At 39.5% G+C, this 26,008-nt stretch overlaps 1 protein-coding gene across 6 annotated transcripts in view; it reads left to right on the forward strand.

Annotated features, from left to right (window-relative positions):
- The window catches only part of pdlim7 (PDZ and LIM domain 7), a 392,569-nt gene that overhangs the window by 1,696 nt on the left and 364,865 nt on the right, over positions 1–26,008 (forward strand). For 4 of the 6 annotated variants that reach the window (XR_007427155.1, XR_007427156.1, XM_049467745.1 and 1 more), the window contains exons 1-3: positions 2,714–2,812; positions 6,612–6,710; positions 23,867–24,018. Coding sequence is in view for 4 of the 6 variants with exons in the window: in XM_049467745.1 (XP_049323702.1) it covers positions 6,615–6,710; positions 23,867–24,018 (248 nt within the window). In the remaining 2 variants the exon portion in view is untranslated. Of the gene's footprint in view, positions 1–2,713; positions 2,813–6,611; positions 6,711–23,866; positions 24,019–26,008 lie in introns of those variants that run through there. The other 2 variants (XM_022676290.2, XM_022676283.2) reach the window with 1 other exon arrangement.

The raw sequence follows: 26,008 nt of genomic DNA on the forward strand, positions 1-26,008 counted from the left end.
ATAGACACTAATTGGATGTATTGGGCAGTGACTTAATGCACTTAAACACATTCAGGGGGTTTGAGTTGTGTTAGATTGAGTCTAAAACTTAACTTAAATAGGCACATACTTAGTTTTTAGAAGACTGACCTTATGTACTTTTTACCCATTAGAGAGGTTTCAGTTTTGTCAGCCTGTGAAAAGGCCTTTATCCCAAAAATACACATATTTAGCATAAAAAGCATGCTAAATTGATAAAAATGCATTTTACTTTTGGTATGCACCCAACTTGACAGAATGAGTAGTCTATAAATCCCAATTTTAACACATTAAGGAGGTTTGATTGTGTAAGAATGAGGGGATAACTCTATTTTAACTATTTTAAACTCATCAGGGAGGTTTTAGTTTCTCTCGGCCTGAGAAAACCCCCATTTTAAATTTAGTCTGAATCCCAAATAGACGTAATTAGATGTGTAGGGCAGTAATGCAATTAAACACATTTAAACGCAATAAAATAGCCTCTAAATAGTTTTTAAAATAGAAAGAATAAGTTGTCCATTTGTCTAAATTCCAACACATTAAAGATGTTTGAGTGAGTTTTATCAGGCTGAGAGAAACCTTTTAATTTGGGTCTAAATTCCAAATCATTTGACACAAATGGGATGTAAATTGGTTATTAATTTGGTATTAGTGGTTGATGTGGTGCAGCACACCAATATAAGTCTAAAGACAAAATTTCTCCCAAAATTCCAAATAAAAATATTCTCATTTAGAGCATTTATTTGCAGAAAATGAGAAATGGCTAAAATAACAAAAAAGATGCAGAGCTTTCAGACCTCAAATAATGCAAAGAAAACAAGTTCATATTAATTTAGGAAGAGTTCAGAAATCAATATTTGATGGAATAACCCTGTTTTTTAGTCACAGTTTTCATGCTTTATCTTGGCATCATGTTCTCCTCCACCAGTCTTACACACTGCACCACTTACACCACTCTCCACACAGTTCAGTTTGGTGGTTTGATGGTTTGTGATCATCCATCTTCCTCTTGATTATATTCCAGAGGTTTTCAATTTGATAAAATCAAAGATTTCAAAGATCACGATAAACTAATAGTGCTCTAGTGTAACACACGTGCTACACATGTGGTTCTTCTGTTTTGTCACTAACACTAACTCTTGTAGATTCTTGATTTCATGTTTAAGTGTTGGAGTGTTGGAAGGCTTCAGTCCTGCTTATTATGTATTGCTACCAGAAAGAAGGAGAGAGTACTGAGAAGAGGTTTGACTAGGAAACTGCAACCTATACTTGCCATGCCCATGTGAACCCTGCCATTCTCCAATTTCCAGAGGACACTTTTAGAGCCTCAGAGACTTTCTCCAGCTGATGTGCAGTGAAGTAGCCTCTGTGGAAGTGGTCAGCTTAGACCAACACTTTTGTTTCTGTGTGTTTTCTTGATGGTTCACATTCACAAATGTATTTAAGTGATCCGTATCTGTGTGTATTGTGAACGAATCTGTTCCTGAAACACCGTCTCACATGCTGCACATCCTTCTTCACCAACAACAAAGAAAACCCTCATATTAGAAAAAAAGGGCAGGCGGTTTGCTTTTGCTGTTTTTTTGCAGCTTTAGCTGCACAGCTGCACCAAGAGATGCAGTGTGGGTACGAGAGAGAAGCACGTAGCGCTAATGCTAAAGCGTAAAAGCAAAAAGAATTCCTCATGAATTCAGATTTGACTGTTCACATTCATGTCGCATATCCGTGGATCGGATACTTATCCGATTTAGGACCGCATATAAAAGTGACTCAAATATATGATTTGAGAAAATCGGATTTGGCATGTTCACATAGTAATGAAAAAAATCAGATCTGAGCAAAAATGAGAAAAAATCTGATTTGAGTTACTTCAACCGTAAATCTTGACGCAAGACTGAGTCTAGGGGCGGACGTTGGGTGATATTGGGGGAAAGTATCATTTGGTAGTATTAGTATGGAGGAGCCATGTGCTAGTCTTCAGTCTTCATCCTCCTTGTGTTGTGACATCACTAGTGATGGGAGATATTCAGATATATCAACCCCCAAATCCACCCCCCCCCCCCCCCACACACACAGTGGAGGCCAACTTCGGTAATTATTATTGTGACAAGATGAAGATAAAAACATTGTTCAGTTCTAAGTACTTTTTTTTTTTTTTTTTTTGTGGTACGCTGTGGTACGTCAGTTCTTCTGCTTGAAATAGTTCTGAGGGTGTCTCTTTCTCTCTCTCCACCTCCCTTGGATGGTGGGTTAGTAATGCCCGAATGTCTGAAATGTGTGTTATTCACACGCTGAGGAATGTTCGCTTTGGCTCGTCCAACATCCTCCTCGTTTAGGACGTCTCTCTCTCTCTCTTTCTCTCGCTCTGTGTGTGAATATTTATTGGTTTAATGTTCTTTGTGGAGCCAGAAACTGTGGGGAAGTCAGTCTTTCTCCTTTTTTCCTCTCTCGCTCTCTCTCTCTCTCTCTGGCTCACTCTTTCCCTGTCTCGCTCGCCCGTCTCTCAGTGCGTGACTCATGTGGGTGTTGGGCTGAAATAGTTTGGTGTAGTTTTACATTCCTTATATAGCCTGTGGAGCGGGGAGAGACGTAGAGCTCACCCCTGTCACTGGGCCGGTCGGTGGGGGGTTGACGGGGGGTTGGTGGGGGGTTGGTGGGGGTTTGGTGGGGGTTTGTGGGTGGGGTTATGGCAGGGTTTGGCCAGCGGTCACAGGGTCTGCCCCGGCCCCTTTTCTCCAGTGCTCTCACTTTTCCAGGTTTGGGTTTGGGTGACCGCACTGGGCCTCGATACAAGGTACGTCTGCGCCCCCTGTTCCAGGTATATACGGTTCACGGAGGGGCGGATTGAGTAGCCGAGTGAAGATGTCCGGTGGGCTCATAATTCATACCGCAGGCCCCAAGTGTCACACTGGAGGGGTTCAGGTTGTCCTTGGCTATTTAAATGGCTGGAGTGTTTGTTGCCCTGTCCGTACAGGATGCAGTAATCCCGGCACACGCCGGGGATTAGTCCGTGCACAATGTTTTGGCAGTCAGAAAGTGAAGTTAGGAGTAGTGCAGGAACAGTTAGTCGAGTGGGTGTTTTAAAGGCTTCTGCAGGCATACCGGTGCATATAGACACGCGTGTATATATACGCTTATTATGGGGTTGACGTTATTTTTGGACGTGCTGGTGTGCAGTATAGTCTTTCAGCTGTAGTTATGGAATGATATTGAATGATCTGTACAATAAATACTAATAGCATGCTCTGTTTTGTAGGACAGCTCATATCAATGTCACGCTTTGATGCCAGGGGTCCAGATTCACTATCGCTTTCCTTGTCTTAAGATTAGAGGTGGACGATATGGCCCTAAAATAAAATATCACAATATTTTATAGTATTTACTCGATAACGATACCCTGGGCAATATGATTGAATTAAAACACTGAATTAATCAAAAAATATATATATATATATATATATGTATTTCAAGAATCCAGTACTGCAACAAAATTAAATTTAAATTTTATTATTGCAATACAATATATATACAATACATGTGACATGGCACTCCCCTAACTGATCCAGAATGTCATGGTACTAATAATGCACTCCCAAAATCTCTATATATCTAGAATTAAGTAAAATAAATAAAACTGGACAGATATAATCTAGTAAATCTATAATGGGAAAGGAGAATAGTGTGAATTTTTCTTTTCTTAAAAACAGCAAAAAAAGTAGTTGAATTCTTGAAGGTGTGATTGGGGTTGTTATCATGTTGGGAAAACTTCCATGCGGCTCAGTTTCTGAAAGTAGGGGAAGATATGCTCCCTAGTGCTGGAATCACTCATGCTGCCGCCACCATGCTTGACTGTAGAGAAAAGACTGTTGCCTTGGTACTCCTCACCAAGATAGTGCCACACTTGCTGGACGCCATCTGAGCCAAACATGTTTATCTTGATCTCTACAGACCACAGGACATGTTTCCAGCAATCTATACTTTTGGACCGCTTGTCTTCAGCAAACTGTTTGCAGGCTTTTTTGTGCATCACCTTCAGAAGAGGCTACCTTCTGGAACAGTGCCATGCAGACAGAGTTGGTGCAGTGTGAGCAGGGCGTATGTATGATCTGATCTGTGCAGGCCGAACTCCTACAAATTCAACCTCTGCAGCAATGCTGGCAGCACTCTTGCATCTATTTTTCATATGACACTAGGGAGGGAAAATGGCTAATTGGGCACAATTTTCTCTTGTGTTTCCAGTGGTTTAGGCATTAATGTCTGTGTGTTGAGTTATTTTGAAGGCACAGCAAATTTACACTGTTCTACTGTAGATCAAAACTGTATCAGAGTGTAATTTCTTGAGTTTTGTCCTATGAAAAAACATATATGCATGTGAATGCATGTAAAATATGTCTGTCTTCCAACACCCAACAGCAAAAATGATTCCTGTCATGCAGCTTGAAGCTCCAAACAAGCTACATATTGGATTTTATTGGTTTAGTTACAGCTTCCACCTGTTGTTCAGGGTTTTATTTGTAAATATTTGGTAGCTACTAGCTCCTACATACACAATAGTTTGTGTGCTGCAACGTGATTTGATTTAGTAGCGCATAAATATGAATTTATTGAACAACTAAGCTAAAACTAGCTTACATTTAAACTTGTGCAACTGGTGCAACCAGATCTTTTGTTTTAATTAAAGTCCTGCATATGCATGTATCATGAATAATATGATTGGTCAATCAGAAGTTCTTAAACTGTTATTTTAGTGGTATAAACCTTTATCTCTGTGAAAATCTCCTGCAGGATGTGTGGGCTGTGTGTTATTAGTGCCGCCCTCAGTGGAAAGTGTGGTGTTGATTTCTGTCTTCTAACTTTGTATAACTGCTGCTGCCCTCCGCCTCACTCTCAGATTTCTCTCCGCCGCAAATACACAAACAGCCCGAGGAGAAAAGTCACACTTTCCTGCTTTTGTGAGCCGTTCCGACCCGCTGTGGAGCCGTCGGACCTCGGAATTCCTTTAGAAGAAGCTGTAATGACCGTGTAATTTAGTTCATGATTAGCCTTAATCCACGCCTGGAAAATTGGCTCGTAAAGTTGTTAAACAAATGTCTTTTAAATCTGTGAAAGGAGGCTTTAGAGGTAATGTTACAGAGATTCTGTATCTAAGAATTTCTTACTTGAGGAGAAGTTTAGTTCATTAAAGGCTGCTGATTTAGAGGCTCTTTTATACTCACTGTTAAATAAGAATAGTACCAAAGAATAGTACTGTCTGTGCTAGGGGTGGGCGATATGGCCCTAAAATTAATATCCCGATATTTCATGGTATTTTCACGATATCGATACTCTTGGCGATATGGAAAAAAAAAAAAAAAAAAAAAAAATTATATATATTAAAAATACACTACTGCAACAAAATAACATTTAAACGTTGTTATTATTGCATACTATATTAATAATAGTATAGGCACACCCCTAACTGAGATGTTAAAAAAATAATAAAAACAAGAATTTTATCAGATTTGTAACAAAAGCCAATGATCCAGAATGTCATGATACTAATAATAATAATAACGCACTCCAAATATCTCCAAATATCCAGGATTAAAGTGAAATAAATGATACTGGACATACATAATCTGTATCTAGTAGATACATAATGGGAAATGAGAACAGTGTACATTTTAATTTAGCTAAAAACAGCAAAAAAGTAGTAAAACATAGTGATTGTGATAATTAAGGGTGGGAGATATTGCACGATATTTCCGAGTATAATATCGTTCACCATATTCAAAAATGTTGGCTGTACATCGAAGTGAGCAAGCGTATCGCCATGTTTCCCTTTTAAGCACCTAAGGAAAGAAAACTGTAATTCTTAAAAAAATCTTAAAACATGCTGGATGTTAAAACTGTTTGAAAACTGTTTATTTGAGTGATTTTAAAGCTCTTCTGCTTATTTACAGTAAGCTTAGATTTCCAATATGGTGTCTAAGGATGAGTTTTCAGTGAAGTTTAGCCTCAAGTTTCTCCAGCACTAAGGCTGGGTGCAGCAGCATTAGCATTAGCATTAGCCACTAACTGCAGCACTAGCGGGCCGTAAATATCGCCCAGTAGCGCTAGACTGAGGAACCCTGAGTGTTTTAGTAAGCCAAGGTGCTATCAGCTAGCGGTTCATCCCACATAGCAACTACAGTTAGCAGCTAATGCTAATGCGGCTGAACCCAGCCATAGTGCTGGAGAGAAACTTTAATGAAAACTCACCCTTATAACTCTGTACTTCAGCAGAATGTCTTTACTGCTCCTTAATACTGGACTGCTAGAATTCATACATAAGGCATACCGGGTTATAAGGTGCACTGATGATTTTTAGGTGTGCCTTTATAGTGCAAAAAATATGATGAACATGATAAGAACTACCTTTTCTATTGTATTGGGAAGCTTAGCTGCCTGGTGAAGAGCTCAGCAGTGACTGGGCCGTGGTTCACCTCCACCTCACCCCGCTCCGCCGTGTTTACTCTCCATCCCATCAGGGACCATCTCCTCTTTGCACTGTTATTACAGAGTGATGAACAGATCGTCATCATCATCCCTCTCTCCTCTCCTCTCCTCCACAGGCCATGAACATTTACTGCGTGACGCTCGCCGGCCCGGCGCCCTGGGGCTTCCGGCTCCAGGGAGGGAAGGACTTCAGCATGCCTCTGACCGTATCCAGGGTAAGAGAGTTCCAGCCTCGCTCTGCTGCGTCAGCAGGAGCTCCCACCATCAGCTGCTCTTTTATTATATATATGTATATATGCACCTTCTGCTAATGTGCAACTTCATCTGCTGGCCAGCTTTTCACCAAGATTTCTAATTTAATATTTGTTGAGGTTAGGATTGTAGGATAAAAAAACAGACTTAGAAACAGTTAAAGGAAGGTTTCTTATATTTAGATTGAGGTACATGATTATAAATGTAGGCGACATATTTGAAAAGCTATTAAAATAGTGGTAGAAGTAGTAAAAGCAGTTGTACTAGATATAGTAGTATAAGAACTAGTTGTAGAAGAATAGGTGGTGGTAGTAGTAGTAGTAGTAGTAGTAGTTCTAGATGTAGTACAAGAAGTAGTAGTTGTACTAGAAGTGATACTAGAAGTAGTAGTAGTAGTAGTAGTAGTAGTAGTAGTTCTAGATGTAGTACAAGAAGTAGTAGTTGTACTAGAAGTGATACTAGAAGTAGTAGTAGTAGTAGTTCTAGATGTAGTACAAGAAGTAGTAGTTGTACTAGAAGTGATACTAGAAGTAGTAGTAGTAGTAGTAGTAGTAGTAGTAGTTCTAGATGTAGTACAAGAAGTAGTAGTTGTACTAGAAGTGATACTAGAAGTAGTAGTAGTAGTAGTAGTAGTAGTAGTTCTAGATGTAGTACAAGAAGTAGTAGTTGTACTAGAAGTGATACTAGAAGTAGTAGTAGTAGTAGTTCTAGATGTAGTACAAGAAGTAGTAGTTGTACTAGAAGTGATACTAGAAGTAGTAGTAGTAGTAGTAGTAGTAGTTCTAGATGTAGTACAAGAAGTAGTAGTTGTACTAGAAGTGATACTAGAAGTAGTAGTAGTAGTAGTTCTAGATGTAGTACAAGAAGTAGTAGTTGTACTAGAAGTGATACTAGAAGTAGTAGTAGTAGTAGTAGTAGTAGTAGTAGTAGTTCTAGATGTAGTACAAGAAGTAGTAGTTGTACTAGAAGTGATACTAGAAGTAGTAGTAGTAGTAGTAGTAGTAGTAGTTCTAGATGTAGTACAAGAAGTAGTAGTTGTACTAGAAGTGATACTAGAAGTAGTAGTAGTAGTAGTAGTTCTAGATGTAGTACAAGAAGTAGTAGTTGTACTAGAAGTGATACTAGAAGTAGTAGTAGTAGTAGTAGTTCTAGATGTAGTACAAGAAGTAGTAGTTGTACTAGAAGTGATACTAGAAGTAGTAGTAGTAGTAGTAGTAGTAGTAGTAGTAGTAGTAGTAGTAGTAGAAGTATTAGTAGTAGTGCTAGTACTAGAAGTGATGGTGTTTTGTAGTAATTGTAGTAGTAAAAGTGTTTTTTTTAGCACTTTTTATGCATAGAATACACATAAAATCACAGTACTTAATCATAATTAAACAATTGATAACACTTTACAATAAGGGTACATTAATTAACAGTATTTACAACAGTCATAAACATTGTTAAACATTTAAATAATGTCTCAATTAATTATTGATTGACACTAGTTAAGACATGATTAAACATTGTAATGCTTAAGAATGTAGTAAATAATAATTAATTGAGATACATTAAAAAAGTTAAGACATTATTAATCATTACATTTTAGCTAAAGTTTTAATTAATAATTAATTTAGACATTCCATCATTAATGTACTCTTAGTAACTAATGTACTCTTGTTGTAAAGTGTTACCAAAAATCATGTAAAAGAAAAAATATATATATTAAAAAATTCAATTTTCAAAAAAAATAAAATAATTAAAAGTAATATTAATACAAAAGTCTGTATATTATGATAAACGAAAAAATAGTAATAGCCGTTTCTAATAATACCAAATGTGTTGAGTTGTTTTTAAAGTGGTTTATTAGTAGTTTAATGTTTAGTAAAGTTGTGTTCAGGAGTTCAGAGTACCGCGCTGCCTCTGGTTCAGGTAGATTTATCACCAGTTCAGAGGAAAGGCTACAGGCAGAGCTAAATTTAGCCTGGAGTTTTCTCCATTTCAGATCTTCAGAGCTGCTGGAGGAAGACAGACAGACAGAGCAGTTCTGCTGTGTTCAGACTAACAGCTGAAATCTGAGTTTTTGGCATATTTTTTTGATTGTCTGGATGTGATTTCTGCTATGTTCTTGCTGGAGTGTGTGTGTGTGTGGAGGGGGGGCGGGATGTGTGCAGGTGTGATGGATCACAGTATAAACCAATAGGGAGTCGGAATGGTATATGTTTATACTTCTCTACATCCAATCACAATCAGATTCACTCTATCTGGATGGAGAGATTTATCTATTTTTAAAATGTAAGAAGTCGAAATTTAGAGAAAATTGTGCGAAAATGTAAAATAATTACTCCAGTCTCTGAAGTATAGATATCCTACATTTATACTTAAGTAATGTAACTGAGTATTTGTACTTCATTACTTTTTCATTACGTTAATCGGATCTGATTACTGTAAATAACAGTGTGGATCAATGAAATCCTATGAAGTTCTTTGAAGTTCTGCAGTGAATATCTGTCTCCAAATCTATTGGATTTTATTGGAATTAAAAGATTTGGCACCACTTTAAAATAAGACTACCTTTTATAAAGGGTTATGAATGGCTATTAATTAGGTTGCAAATACTTTAAAACACATGAAAACAACAGTGAACTTTGTGAAAATGTGCTAAATATTGATTCCACAATCAATTATTCATTTTTCTTTTTTTTTTACATCAATCATAAATAACAATTAAACCTGTCATTAATATATTTACTATAGTTGACCATAAATCAAATGCCTATGTTGAATTAAATGACTAAGCAGACAACAGTTGCTTAATGTTGCCTTTTACTGCTTATTAATGTTTTTTAAGGCATTTACAACCTGATCAATGATTAATAATCCTATAAACCATTTTATAAGTACTTTATAAGAGTAGTCTTATTTTAAAGTGGTACCAAAGATTTTACTCTCATCATTTTTAATAATTTTCACTGCTGTGTGACCTGAGCTTATCAGACCAGGCTTTCTAAGTCCTCCTCCTCCTCCTCCTCCTTCTCCATTCCTCCACTCACTTTATTGTTCAGGGTTGGTCTTCATGGCTGAGAGCTATTCCTGCCTTTTTATTTCCAGCTGTTTCTGAGGCTAAATGAGACGGTGTGATGTACGGCGTGGCGTGCCGTGGACCTCGTGTAGCTCTTTTACAAAGACATCAAACAAGTCCTGAAAAGGAAGCGTAATGGGGTTAACGAGAACCGTGTGCTGCCCGCTACGTGAGCTCTGTTTCAACACAGCATTCCTTCTCCAACATGTCACTGCTTGATATCAAACCCATAAGACGAGCTCCTCCACGCCGCTGCCGGTTCCTCGCTCTCCTCGCTCCTCACATGGCCATGTTCTGGGTTTGTTTGGTTTCTGGGATGCCTGGTCTTCTCCTAAAGGTCGCTGAGACCGTGCTGATGATCTCCTCCAGCGCTCTGGATTGGAACGGGGACGCGTTCCAGCCCTTATATGAGCAGCAGGTCTATTGTTTGTGGTGAATCTCTGCTGGTAGCTCCTGTCCTCTCAGAAAACTGGCCCGTCTCGCCAGACAGGCTGACAAATCCTCTTTATTTCAGACGCTGTGGGGCAAAATACATATCAGATATCAGATATCCATCAACAGGGCTTAAGGAGGAGCCAGATTTCACACTAACCTTCACTACAACCTGTTACACTCATTAGCAGATTAGCTGATTAAGCCCCTATGATAATAATAATTGAATTAATGAATGAATGAAGTTTTAAAACAGATAGATTAATTATGAGAAGTGATCTCAATAAACTACTGTAGTAAATGTAAATTATGAGGATGGTCAGATGAAAGTAGAAGTGTGTGTGTGTGTCTGTGTTTATAATGGGCCGGGTGGATGGTTGAGAACAACCGTTAAATACGATATTTGTAGTCATTATATCTCAAACACATTGGGCCTAAAATTATGTTTACAGTATTCTTATGGATTATAAGGCACTCTATCATTAAACATCAATTTTCTGGTCTATTTTCATACATAAGGCACAGCGCATTATAAGAGACAGTATAAGGAACTTCTCATTCAGCAGGTCTCTCTGCTGGGTGGTGTTGGGAAGTAGCTAAATAGGTTAAGAAAAGCTAAGCTTAGTAAACAAAACTGTGAAAAAAAAAGAATTTTCTCTCTCCTGAAAACTGTTCATTTGAGTGAGTAAAGCGATTTCTGTTTATTTACAGTAAGCTTAGGTTCCCCAATTTCTAAGTGCTCCCCAGCACTAAAGCTGGAGCATTAGCATTAGCATTAGCAGCTAATGTTGCCGGACAGCGATACACTGAGGTGCCCTGAATGTTCCCGTAAACACGTAGACTACAGTCCAATATACTCACCTCTGAAGGATAAGTGAAAGAGCTAGTGATGCGGTTAGCAGCTAATGCTAATGCTGCTGCACCCAGCCTTAGTGCTGGAGTGAAACTTCACTGAAAACTCTTATAAAAACCCTAATAACGCTGTGGAAATCAGTGGAGCCCAATTACTGAGTGCTGTTGTGGAGACTGTAGAGCACAAACAATTGCTTTTGTTTGAGCTTTAGCTGTAATGTTTAACGTTTTGACTGGGCTAACACAATTTAAAATAAATTAGATAGTTCTTAAATGATACAAATTATAATTATTAACAATTATTGGATTTTAGAAGGTTTGGCTTGTCTTTTTTGTCTTTTAAAATTAGGTTTTTGGACATAATCTAAATTTGCCAATTAGTAGGGCAAAAATTGTTATTTTTATTATATATATATATATATATATATATATATATATATATATATATATATATATACATTTCCGCTGTGCCCTGTTACAGAGGGTTTGTTTTCTGAAGCAGTCACCTCTCTGGCTGTTGTTTTTTGCTGTGTGCTGGAGTGAGTCGTCTGTCTGTTTTCCTGTCCTCCTCCTCCCTGTTTTATGACAGGGTTTTATGAGTTAACGAGCTCCACAACAGGACCTCGTCCATCTGTTCTGTGTCTCGTCTGCAATCAGACGCTAGCGCTGGGCTGTGCTGAGTGACGGCGAGGATCACCTGAACACGGGCTCCACAGCTCATCACCCGTCTGTTTGGGGCTAAACAGTGACCTCATGCATGGGCTTGACGGCCAATCATAGAGCCCCTTTCCTCTGCCAGGTGTTATGCAATAATGAGAGCATGCCTGTGCCTGCGTTTCCTCTCGACCTGATCTCACTCCTCAGACCGGCAGCTCAGAGCTGGGGCTGAGAGGTTTCAGTACACGGTGTTCTGGTATCACCTCGAGTTCGGAGGCTTTTGAGATGATTAAAAACACTTTTAACATATGTGTTTTACTTTAATCACAATGCATCGCTAATTAATCATTTTTTACTCATTTTTAAAGCAGTATATAAATAACATCACACACAACACACGGTATAACCAATATAGTACACCAATACAATGGGTATAGATATACATACATACATACATAATTTTGTCCAGAACTGTATTTAAGAGGCTGCTTAAGTTTCTGAAACAGTTTCTCTGATTTTGCTGTTTATAGGTTTATGTTTGAGTAAAATGAACATTGTTGTTTTATTCTATAAACTACAGACAACATTTCTCCCAAATTCCAAATAAAAATATTCTCATTTAGAGCATTTATTTACAGAAAATGAGAAATGGCTGAAATAACAAAAAATAAATAGAGCTAGACCTCGAATAATGCAAAGTTTTAAGAGTTCAGAAATCAATATTTGGTGGAATAACCCTGGTTGGTTTTTAATCACAGTTTTAATTTCATGCATCTTGGCATCATGTTCTCCTCCACCAGTCTTACACACTGCTTTTGGATAACTTTATGCTGCTTTACTCCTGGTGCAAAAATTCAAGCAGTTCAGTTTGGTGGTTTGATGGTTTGTGATCATCCATCTTCCTCTTGATTATATTCCAGAGGTTTTCAATTTAGTAAAATCAAAGAAATTCAACATAAAGTAAAATCAATATTAAATTAATTAATATAGATATGCATTTTTCTTTTTAGGATCTGACCTCATGTTGTGAATATCTGTAATTTGAGAGAAGATTGGCAGGGAGGAGGCCTAACCTTACATGATGTCTTCCTGTGAACCGTGATTGATTGATTTGAATGTTTGATTTGATTGATTGATTGATTGATTGATTAAACAGGATCTTCAGGAGAAAAAAACTCCCTCTATATTTAATCAGTGTGTTAGTTCAGTATTGGTGTGTGTTCTGTGCTCTATGTTCTCCCTGTCTGACCCGGAGCTGTTAACAGAGCTCTCTGATGGATTAGAACTTAGGAGCAAAAACAAACAGGCCACGCCCCTCCGTCTGACTGACAGGCTAATGAATTAGCGCAGGAATGTTAGCACACAGTCTCACAGCCATGCCAATACTCAACCTGACATCAGTGTGTGACCGGCAGCAGCAGCCCTGCAGGTTTGTGTGTGTGTGTGTGTGTGTATTTTTCCTCTAGTCTGAGTAAGTGTGTGTGTTAGTGTGTGACGCAGGTGTGACGCACTCTTTCACTGTGTCAGCTGAGAGTCGAGTCCGTCTGCTTTAAAGTGCAACTAAACCCACTGATTTTTATTTACTAAAATCAGATTAAACTAAGCTTAAATTTGAAAAAAGCTAAAAAATGGGAAGGATAGTTTGGAAGGGGCACTGGGTGATGTATGGGTTTAGAGGTGAGGCAGGAGGGAGAGCTGATTGGCTGAGCTGAAAAAATTTAAGCAGGATTGTTATGTTTTATTACTTCAGTAGAGTTTAGGAAATATGGGGGTTTAAGCTGGCAATATAATTAGCAATATTACTTATTTATTTATAATTTATTACGATCACTAGATCGTAAATTTTGATTTCTGAACTATTAAAACTTTATAAATATGAACTTTTTTTTTCTTTGCATTATTTGAGGTCTGAAAGCTCTGCATCTTTGTTGTTATTTCAGCCATTTCTCATTTTCTGCAAATAAATGCTCTAAATGAGAATATTTTTATTTGTAATTTGGGATAAATGTTGTCTGTAGTTTATAGAATAAAACAACAATGTTCATTTTACTCAAACATAAACCTATAAATAGCAAAATCAGAGAAACTGATTCAGAAACTGAAGTGATCTCTTAATTTTTTCCAAACAAAACAAAAACAAAAATAGTTAACGTGACCAACAGGCCTAATTGCATAAAATTTCACGTTCTGTGATATGATTAATTCATGCATTTTCCCACATTGTGATGCTGATATAGAATCGATATATTGTGCAACCCTTGAAGAGTGAAGAGTCTGATGAGAGCCTGGGGTGGTCTGTGTGTTTCTGTTTCATGTGTTTCGCAGAACAAGCGAAGTGTAATCAGCGCAGTTCACCCAGCAGCCGTCCGGATCAGAATGACAGATTGGAATATTGCAGTTTATTTTGGGATAAATCTGTGAATATTTGCCCTGTTGAAAGATTAATGTGTCTATTTGACTTTTTCCCCCCCTCTGTGCCGCTGTGATGTACGGCCTGTTCGCCGGCTCAGGCACCTTCATTTATCTGGATCTGTATTCATTAAGAAACGAGTAGAAGAACTGCTCCACACTCCGATTCCTTCACTGCTTTATCTCAGTCCTGCTCAGAAAAAAAAAAAATCCTGAAAAAATGAAGAAAGAAAGGAAAAACATTGATTCTAGATGAGGCAGGTTATGAATAGTGGATCCCTGAACTCTGTTGAGCTCTGTTGAGGAGTGTGTGAGTGTAGAATTTTATATAGAGTTTGAGGACTTATTGGTACATACACTTAGGAGTGAGCGATATGGCCCTTAAATAATAATCACGATATTTAGTGGTATTTTTGCGATAAAAATATTCTTGGTGATATGACAAAACACGGAATTTAAAATTAAAAATTAAAGTTTTTATTTTATTATTGCCACATTATGATATAGCACAGCACTAACTATGGTATTATAAAATATAATAATTTTTTCAGATTTGTAACAGTCAATGAGGTCAATGATCCAGAATGATCAGTCATGATACTAAAAATAATACACTCCAGATATCTCCATCTGTACAAGATTAAAGTAAAATAAATTATACTGCACAGATAGAATCTGTCTCTAGTAAATATAGAATGGGAAATAAGCACAGTATAATTTTTTCTTTTTTTTAAAAAACAGTAAAAAATGTAGAACCCTGTTGTGATGGGTTGGAGATATGGCACGATATATCAGGGTATAGTATCGTTTACCATATATTATTGCGTACAATATGATATGGCACACCTCTACAAACACTTATAAAGATTTATTACATTCTATAAAACCATATGTATGAATGTACTGATTTTTTCTATAAGATTTACAATATTAAAGTGAAAGAATGAGTTTATTGGGTAAAACTGCTTAAAATACAACTAAAATGAGTCTCTAGTTTAGAACTTGTTGGAGCCTGTATCCTGGATATGAGAGACCTAAAGTTTCCATATTGTTTTTTTTTTTAAGCCGTTCAGAGATGACCTTGTTTGTGTGCTTTGGGTCATTGTCCTGCGGTAGAACCCAAGTACTCCTGAGCTTAAGGTCTCAAACACATGGTCGGATATTCTCCCTCAGTATAGTCTGATAAACAGCAGAATTAAACAACAAGTTGTCCAGCAGCCCCAGACCATCACACACACACACACACTACCACCACCATGTTTTACTACGTTCAGTATGTAAAATGGGTTTTTTATAGTTTTACTCCATATGTAACGGATGGAACACACCTCCCATAAAGTTCCACTTTTGTCTCGTCAGTCCTGAAAAGAATATTTACTCAAACTTCTGTAGATCATCAAGATAGGTAGTTGTGTTTATTAATGGGTTCATTAACACTGACTTTAACTGAAGCAAGTGAGATCCTGCAGTTCTTTAAATGTAGTTCTGGGTTCTTTTGGGACCTCCTGGATGAGTTCTTCATGCCCTTTTGGAGTAATTTTGTTCGGTCGGCCGGTCACTCCTGGGAAAGTTCACCAGTGTTCCATGTTGTTTTTTTTTTTTCTCCATTAGTGAATAATAATAGTGAATCACTGTGGTTTTCTGAAATCCCAAAGCTTTAGAAATAAATGACTTTATAACCTTTTCCAATTTTTTTTGTTTTCTCATCTGTTTTTGAGAATAATGTGCTTTTTGAGATCTTTTATCTGATTTTTTTTCTATTTAAGGGATTTGTTGATTCTATATGTATTCTATATATATAATTTGCTCAGGTTATGTTTGTCTGATATTAAAGTTTTATTTGATCATTTGAATTTGAAAATCCTAGTATGCCAAAAATGCAAAAACCAGAAATCTGTGTGTGCCGTGACCTCATGCCCTGACATATTAGACGCAGTGTGTGTATATGTGGGGCTGTAACTCTTCTCAGATTGTCCTCCTCCTCCTGATGTTCTGGGTGTTCCTCCTCCCTCTGTCCAATAGCATGCATCTCCGTAGCGCTGGAGCATTCCTGGCATTTTTACTGCTGCTTTCCTATTCCTGGCTGCTGCACACTGCAGTCTTTTGTCTGTTCTTTGTGTTCTGGACCGAGTAAAACCACTGGACCTCACGGTCTGGACCGAGCAGACGAGTTCCTCACACTGTGAAGGAATACTTTCCTGCTGAAATCATGCATACATAATAATCAGGACTCATTATTGATGCACTTTGACTGGACAAACAGTACTACAATAGTTTGTTTTAGGTGTTTTAGACACCTTATCACATGATTTATAACTGATTTATAATAAGATTATCACTTATTGGCTGTTCCAAAAAGTTTCTAACCAATTTTTCCTTCACATACATACTGTCATACCATATTTTTCGCACTATAAAACACACTTAATCCCTTAATTTTGCCAACAATTGTCAGATTTATAATCTGGTGCTCCTTATGTATACATTTTACCAGAACTACCTAAACTACAGAGTTATTCAGTAGAGTTTCCATTTAGTTCTCCAGCACAAAGACTGGATTAGTATTAGCATTTAGCCACTAACTGTAATTTCCCAATTCAGAGGTGAGTATTATCGGCTTGTACCCTGCTCATAACCCCGGCTAGCACTGCTGGAGCATCATTAGCATTACTCTCTAACCACGCTTACTATTTCCCAAATTAGAGGTGAGTATTGTTGACCTGTAGCCTGCTCTTACTAACCTCTGCTAGCACTGCTGGAGCGGTTAGCCGCTAATGCTAATGCTCCAGCCTTAGTGCTGGAGGAATTTGGGAATCCAAGCTTACTCTACATAAATGGAAGCGCTTTACTCTCCCAAATAAACAGTTTTCAGGAGAGAAATAGGTTAGTGTAGATTAACATTCAGCGCTCGTTTCACTTAAAAAGAAAGTAGTTTTTTATTACAGTTTTGTTTACTTAGCTTAGCCTTACTTAACTATTTAGCTATTTAGCTAGCTAGCCCTTTACCACCACCACCCAGCGGTGAGACCTGCTGGATTAGAAGTTCCTTATATTGTCTGTACCGTATTTTTCTCATTACAAGACGCATTTAAACACTCACTGTACTTTAGAAGGTCATTTATCAGATCATTCAGTGTGTTTTAAGTGAAGCTTTGTGGTGATTTACATCAGTTTCTTCATACTTCTCCATGATGGATTGTTCTCTTCTATTCCGGATTTGTGTAATAATAAAAACGTTGAGTCGGGCTGTAATTTTGATGTAACCTTTTGATGAGTCTGTTCTCGGCTGTGTTTTATTTGAAGTTTTATTCAGAGTTGCGTCAGCGGTGTGATGCATGGCTCTGTCTTTCTGCCGCGCTTCGTTCAGCTCTCCGTCTTCGGCGCGCGGTGTCTCGGCTCGTGACGGCTCCTCCGGGTCCCCGGACTCGCATTACTCTTGACGTTTAATGAACTGCGAGAGAGATAAATTTGACGGGCGCTCAGCGCAAAACGTTTCTGCTGGTTAAACTTGCTGTTTGGCGCTGGTCTCCGTGCCAGTAGCTCAAGGCCTGTGGATTAGAAGAGTGGAATCGGAGAATTGCTGCAGTTTGCAGCTTAAAGCACCACAGCGAGGGTTTAGGGGGTATCGTGGGTATCGCGGTGTGTTGCTGTGCTCCCCCGGCTGGTATGGGCCTCCCTCGCAAAGCCAGCGAGAGCCTGAGAGAGCTGTGCTCCTTCCCTCAGAGATATTTATGGCTCTGGAGTTTTAGCTGACGCAACCAGAGCCCAGCTCTGTGTTCTCCTCCAGACCCCTAAAGGACGTTTTCAGAAAAGCTGAAATCTGAAATGTGGAGGAGATTCCGAGCTGCCGGCTGAGGGGTGGTCTCAGAGCTGCGGGTCAGCAGGTAATTTTAAAGCCGTGCCGATGCCAGGTTTGCAGTAGGGAGGTGATAAAACATTTGCTGAGGTGATTTAGAAGGCTCTTTAGCTTATTTTGACGCAACCATCTGTCCGCCCGTGACCAGTCTGACCCCTGTGCTCTGCAGGGAACTTCCTAAAATGAGCTCATACTTCTACAGTAACTTAGAAACCTCAGTAAGTTTCCTCAGTTTTCAGCAGTCTAAAGCGCTGGTTTGAATCCCGGTCATCCAGCTCAGTATCAGAACAGAGTCGCTGCGCTTTCCTCCAAGCGTTAGCGCTGTGATGCTACTCGACAATGCTACAGCATCAGCAGCAGTTCAAAAAGAGGCAGAGTCTGACTTCACATGTATCGAAGGAGGCGTGTGCTAGTTTTTACCCTCCTGGTGTTGTGGCATCAATAGTGGTGGGGGATATTTTACGCATTATGTGTCGTGCCACAAAAAATAAAATAAAAATCTGTATTTTGTAAAATGAAGTGTAATGGGATGATGGAGTGCTGCTACAGACTAGTAGCTCTCCAGCCCAGAGGGTTGTTGAACCCAATTGCAGAACAGTTGATTTCAAAGCAGGAAGAAAGGAAAAATAAATAAATAAATAAATAAACACAACAGTCCAATACTCTACTGCTAACCCAGCTAGTAAATTTGGATATGGTCGGGGGAAAAAAACACCCTTATAAGGAGATAGGGAGCCCAAGAACGGGCGTAAACTAAAGTCACGCAGAGTGCGACAGAGAGAGAGAGAGACGGGGGGTGGGGGGAATGTAAACAAAAGCTCACCAGTGAAGCTTTTTATTTTATTTTTTATTTTTATTATCATTCATTTATAGTTCAAACAACCTTACATGCCAGATGTTTCATGCTCCTTTAGACCCCTGCTCTACAGGAGAAGGTGTTTTGACACAGAGTCTGTCTGTGCTGTTGTACAGTGAACAGTATAAGTGTATAGTAGAGTGTGTAGGTCTATAGGGGAAGGCGTGCTGATGGGGGTTTTATGGTTTGGTGTAAAAGTCCTGAGCTCAGCACGTTGCTGCCGTCCTGCAGAGAGTGGAGGAGCAGCTGCTCTGAACCTGAGCCCAGAGAACAGGTGCTTCTGTCCATCAGCAGAACCCTCAGAGCCTCCTGATCGCTCTCTGCAGCGTCCCGCTTCATACAGAGACATATAACTTTATCTACTTTTTCATAACATGCCTTATCTGTCACGATTTAAACTTTAAAATTGGCTTTAATTGGCCCAAACTATAAAGGCATGCAAGTTTATAGTACAGTTTGCTTCATGCATTCGTACAGAGAAATGCTCATGGATTTATCAATGCAAGTAATGCAAAGAAGAGCATTAAAAAAGTGTGAGTTCCACTGAAGAACCCTACGCTGTAAGCGGTACCACTTTAAAACAAGACTACCTTTATAAAGGGTTTATAAATGGTTTACAATACGTTTATTAATGGTTACAAATTAGGTTGTAAATGCTTTACAAATCATTAATAATCAGTTATAACAAATACAGTGTACATAGAAAGGGCAACAATATAGACAGCTGTGGGTTCACTATTTGACAAACATCTGGTCATGGTGGCCCTTTCTATGTATGTGTTATAACTGATTATTAATGATTTTGTAAGGCATTTACAACCTAATTAGTAACATTTAATAAACTAATTGTAAACCATTTATAAACCCTTTATTAAGGTAGGCTTATTTTAAAGTGGTACCCTGTAGGCTGATAGCAAGTCAGGGATATCTCTTTAGCTCTGCTTCTGCAGGTTATTGTTTGTAGAGTTGGTGTGGTTGCTGTGGTCCGTGCTGAGGAATGAGAGATGGAGTGGAGTGATAGTGTGGAAGTGTAAGGGCTTGTTGGAGGTGGGTGTGGTGGTGAGGGAGGGGTCAGGGCAGGAAATGAGGGAATGTCTGTGAGGCGTGTGCGCTGCAGATGTTGTAGGCTGCTGCTTTACATGAAGGTGAAAAGTGCTGTTCACACATGAATCAGCAGTGCTGGATCTACTCGATGATTTCGGCTCTGACAATACCACACCATCCACTCTCCAGAGGGGTTAGCTAAGAAACAATACTCTACAATAACAGGCTGTTGGATAAAGGTGAAACTAGTTGCATTATCTGGATTTGGTTGAGGATGATGTAAAAAAAATACAATCAATCACATGCTCTTACAGTAGACTAATTTATTTTGTGAAGTTCTGTGCCCATTGGCATTCCTCATTCCTTTGTGATTGGATCACCCAGGTCATATGACAATGTGAGATGTGAATAGGAGAGATCAGAATTCTGCTTTGAGAAGTACCAGATGGTTAAGTCTCGTAACGCAACAGGAAAGAAGTTATTGCTACATGACGGTAGGTGTCAAAACATCATGCATGTGTTAGGCACGTAGGTGTTCCTGGTATGTAGTGGTAAATACCTACCAAACCTACTCAGAGGAAGGACAGCCAGTGACCCACTCTACCCATACAACCACCCAATCAACCCACCAAACCATTCCCCCACCAAACTGACACACATAACCAACCTTACCCAACCAATTAACCTACCACCACTTACCCAAGCTACCCACCAACCCAAACATCCACTCAACCAACCAACCAACTGACCCACCCAACCGACACAGACAACCAACCTACCCAACCAACTAACCAACCTACCACCACTCACCCAACCAACTGATCCACACAACCAACCCAACCACCTAACCAACCAACCTACCACTCACCCATCCAACAATCCAACCAATTTACCTACCAACCAACCCACCCAACCAACCTACCTACCCACCAACCACCCAGTCTACTTTCACACCAAACCACCCAGCCTACCTACTCAATCACCTAGCCTTCCTTCCCAACCACCCAGCGTACCCAACCAACCCAACCACCCACCCATCAAACCTACTTAACCAACCTTCCACTTAATTATCCAACAATCCAACCTACCCAGCAAACCTACCACTCACCCAACATACCCACTGACCCAACCTAACCAACCAACCATCCAACCTGCCACTCTTACACTCAACAATCCCACCTACTTACCCAAACAAATATTCAGTATTTAACCTATTTTCCTGCTTTTTCCTTGTCCCATTATCATCTGATTTGCTTATTTTAAGAGTATTATGATATTTTATAATTATCCACATTGAACCTCTTTAGTATGTTCAGAGCAGGGATGGTTCAGAGATTGGTTCTCTTGTCTTTGGTCCTCCTCTCTCAAGAGCAGTGATGGTTCTGACTGAAGCAGCTGTGTCTCAGAGTTTGTCTGTATTCAGACTCATGGCTCATGATTTGGAATGTGATGAAATTTGTAAAGGCTGAGCCAGTTTACTGTATCGTGTGAGCTTTTCACACCCAGTCATTATTCAGAATGACCTCAGTCTCGCTTTCCCTCAGGCTGTCTGGCTTCCCTTTCTGCTCAGCAGCTTAACCCTTTCAGTTCTGCAGAAGATGAGCAAACATGAACCTATTGGGATTGTATTTTTCCAGTATTGAGCTGTGGAGCAGTGGAAGAACTTTCTGGAGCTCCATCCAATCAATCAACTGTCAACAAAAGCAGGATAAACTCCTTTCAATTCCATTGATTTAAAAAAAAAAAGAACAGGTGTCCAGCTCTTTTGTCCATCATATATCGTATGTGCTGTAGCTCTGACAGTTTTGCATTATGAGCCCACTGGACTTGAAACTTGCCTGGAGGTGAATTTGCCTGGTTTTACATAATGCAAAGTCCACTGCAGGGCACTGGACACATGTTTGAACCTCAGCTGTAGTAACTGAAGCTGTCTCAACATTGTGTGATCCCAATTCTGTGACAACCAAGATCTAGATAACTTATTTTATGTAATTCTTAACGAGATCTTTATTGAAATTCTCTATTTATTGGAATAAAAGTTACTTATTTTCTAATCACTCAACTTTGCAGTTAATTACAACCTCAAAATAAAAGGTACCAGAATGGCTCTGGTGTTGGAACTGCATCATTTCAGTATTGCATTATGTGTATGTGTGCAATAGTTTCATTTGCAGCATGTGCAATTTCACATTGCATGAAACACATGGCTACAACTTTTTTGCCACTATTTTTAAACACCAACCCAACCACCCACCCATCCAACCAACCTACCACTTACCTAATTTATCCAACCCACTCAACCAACCCCTCAACTAACCTACCCAATCAACCTCCAACTAAACCTACCCAATCCAATCCAACCCACCCAATCCAAACCCACCCAATCCAACCCAATCCATCCCCCCACTCACCCACCAAACTACCAACCCAACCACCAAACAGCTTAAATATCTAGAAGTGTTAGATCATTGACTCTTTTGCTGAAATCTGTTTGAAAACATATATTTTTTAATATCACAAACATTTTAAACATTTTAAAGTGTGTGTGTATGTGTGTGTGTGTGTGTGTGTGTGTGTGTACAGTGAGTCAGCACTGAACGAGTGTATGATATATGCTTCCTGTAAATGACACGCCACTAAATTATCTGTCCATGCTCTCGCTTTTTCTATAACCAGGATGTTGTTGTTCCATTATCACACACCTTCACCCGTCCTGTAATACCAGTCCCAGTGTGCACAAAATCAATGGCTGTAATTCATAAAACCGTTAAATAGGACGTAAAACACCTACTTTTTTTATATAGTTATATATATAGTATAATTAGAGATACATATACTTATTTCTATTATTGAGGTCATGTTCGTTTATTGTATGGGAAATCGATATTGCAATTATTGTGACAGGCCTAACTACAGTAAAATAAATATCTAGTTTTGTGGCCTTATTTATTATGTGCAGTTTTAATATTTACCTTCTCTGCATTCAGAATACATTAGTAAGAAACTTTCTTTCTCTCTATATCCAATATAAAAGATGAGTATAAAATGAGATAAGCACGAGATAAAGAAACGTGTCTGCGACACACTTTTTTTTAAAATTGGGAATTGAGAATTGCTGTACTGGAACACAGCGGTAAAAACAAAGGATCAGATCTGGATCAGGTTTGAAATATCGATTCTCCAGTATATAACAGTGTGTTAGATTGACGCTTTTGAAGCTGTGCACTGTAACGGCTCCTATTTAAAGGCCTATGCAGAGAAGAGCTTTCACTTCACCCTTCGATTTTTCCTGCTTGAGAAAGTCCTGTAGCTCTCCGTGTGTCTCCAGGGTGTGATTATGAACTGCGGCTCATTGATAAGTCGGCCTTATCTGCTGCTCTTGGAGAGCATTCTGTAAAGTAAACACAGCATTGAACTGTGGGATCATTCAGGCCGAGTCTCCGGAGGAGCTCATCAATCACGGCTCTGCTGGACCTGCTGGTCTTTAGTGCAGAACGTCAGCTTTAGTGCAGTAAATCCTGCAGGATCCTCAAACACAAAAGCTTCTTCTTGCAGGTTTCAGCTGTAAAAGGTGTTAACTGAGATTAAAACAAATACAGCGCTAAACAAACTGCAGTCTAATCTACTGTAATTCCCTCCTGCCTGCGTTTAGCGCTGTCTGCTGTCGTCTTACGGGTTCGGCTGACGGGTGTTGTCGGATGCTTCAGCTGGATTTCTGAACGCTGTTTTGAATTATATAAACTCTACGTTTAACAGAAACATTAAAATCAGAAACTGTGCTTTATGCTTTGTTTTATGGCTGGTAGTGAGGAAAATTGATATTGCGTTATTTTATTGTTCTGTGATAAACTAGTGCATCTAAAAAATGTGAATATCTTCATTAAAGTAATTTTTATATTAGTAATTCAGTTAATGATTCTCATTGGCTGATGTTACCTGTGTGTGTGTGTTGCAGCTGACTCCTGGAGGAAAGGCCGCTCAGGCCGGAGTGGGCGTGGGGGACTGGGTCGTGTCCATCTCAGAGACCAACGCTGAGGAGATGACTCACGTGGAGGCGCAGAACAAGATCAGAGCAGCAACCGACTCCCTCACTCTGACACTCAGCAGGTACACAAACACACACACACACACATAAACAAACATACCAACATAAATCCAACATAAATCCAATCCCAACTCTAAAAAACATACCCAATCCCAACTCAAACCAGACTCAAACCAAATCCTAACTCTAAAAAACAGACCCAATCCCAATTCAAACCCAATCCATACCCAAACCCAACTCAACCCTAATTCAACTTAAACCATATCCAAACCATACCGCAACTCAGACCATGCTTAAACCCACCTCAAACCAGACTCAAACCCATTCCATAAAAAACACTAATCAACCCAAACTCAACTCAAACCATATTTAAACCCTACTCAACCCTAACTCAACTCAAACCATATCCAAACCATACCGCAACTCAGACCATGCTTAAACCCAACAAAAACAATTCATACCAAACTCAATCTCAACCCAAACCATACTCCAACTCAATCCATAACCAAACCCAATCCAAACTCAACTCACACCATATCCAAACCCTACTCAACCCAAACCAGACTCAAACTGTACCCAAACTATACCTAAACCCAATTCGGACCGTATTTAAACCCAACTCGGACCATACTCAATCCCAACCCAAACCAGACTCAAACCATGCCCAAACCATACCTAAACCCAACTCCAATCAAGCTCAAATTATATCCAATCTACTCCCCAAACCCTGCTCAATCCAAACCAGACTCAAACTGTACCCAAACTATACTTAAACCCAACTCGGACCATATTTAAACCCAACTCGGACCATATTTAAACCCAACTCGGACCATACTCAATCCCAACCCAAACCAGACTCAAACCATGCCCAAACCATACCTAAACCCAACTCAAATCAAGCTCAAATTATATCCAATCCACTCCCCAAACTGTACTCACCCTAAACCAAGAGTAAAAGTTTATTAGCTGATTCAGACCAGAGCAAACCAACTATAGGTGTGAAAATGCCTTTAGAGACTAACAGTCTGACATAAACCAAGAATTTACATCCTCATTAATCTTCATCTAATCAGATGAGTGTTTCTACACACTCCTGGCACGAGAACATTCTTTAAGAGATTTCAGCATGTGAGAGTGGGCCAGACTTCAATTGAGCTGGAATGTGTTTCAGGCCTCAAAGCAGTGAAGCGTTCCAGAAATGTGGAGTGGTCAAACATGACGTCTGAGTAACTTCTAAAAATGCAGTTTTTCTGAAACAGCCCCGTCCTGGGAGTCTGGAGAGTCAGGACAGTGTAGAGCGGGACTATGGCCGTGTAATGCTTGACCTCTCGGGCCAGGAGAAGAGTCGCCGGCGGAGCGACGGAGTTGTGGAGTAGTGGACGAGTCTGTGGTTCTGAGCTGAGTAATGGGAGTGGACGGACTTGGCTCGGGAACGACTGATCTCCAGCATTTCTCTCCGCTCCTCGTCCTCCAGCGCTCTGTCATTAACCCACCGCTGTTGTATCAACACACACTGATGATGAAGAGCCTCCGCTCTGCGCCAAACCACAGCATCTCCTTTTTAAGGCATGAAAGGAAAGTCTCTGGGACGTCATCTCTGAAATTAGTGGGTGAAACTCCGTGTAGTGGTTAGTAATGACTTATGTAAATGAAATTAGTTTTTCGGTTATGAGGCAACTCAAGATGATGAGGTCATGGTGCAACGTGACCAGGCAACTCGCTGAACTTGCGGTAAATCACAGTGGGTTTTAGCTCTGGACTCTGGTACCAGAGTCTGCTTGGGAGACTCTGGAAGCTACTGGAGCTGAATTTGGTCTGCTTTGAGAGCTGTACCCAATCTCAACTTGCAAACTGTACCCAATCCCCAACTCTCAAACTGTACCTAATCCCAAACTCCAAACTGTACCCAATCCCAAACTCCAAACTGTACCCAATCCCAACTTGCAAACTGTACACAATCTCAACTTGCAAACTGTACCCAATCTCAATTTGCAAACTGTACCCAATCCCAACTCAAACCCATACCCCAATCCCAACTCCAAACCATGCCCA

This window comes from Astyanax mexicanus, chromosome 19, assembly GCF_023375975.1.
Source record: "Astyanax mexicanus isolate ESR-SI-001 chromosome 19, AstMex3_surface, whole genome shotgun sequence".
Taxonomy (NCBI): Eukaryota; Metazoa; Chordata; class Actinopteri; order Characiformes; family Acestrorhamphidae; genus Astyanax; species Astyanax mexicanus.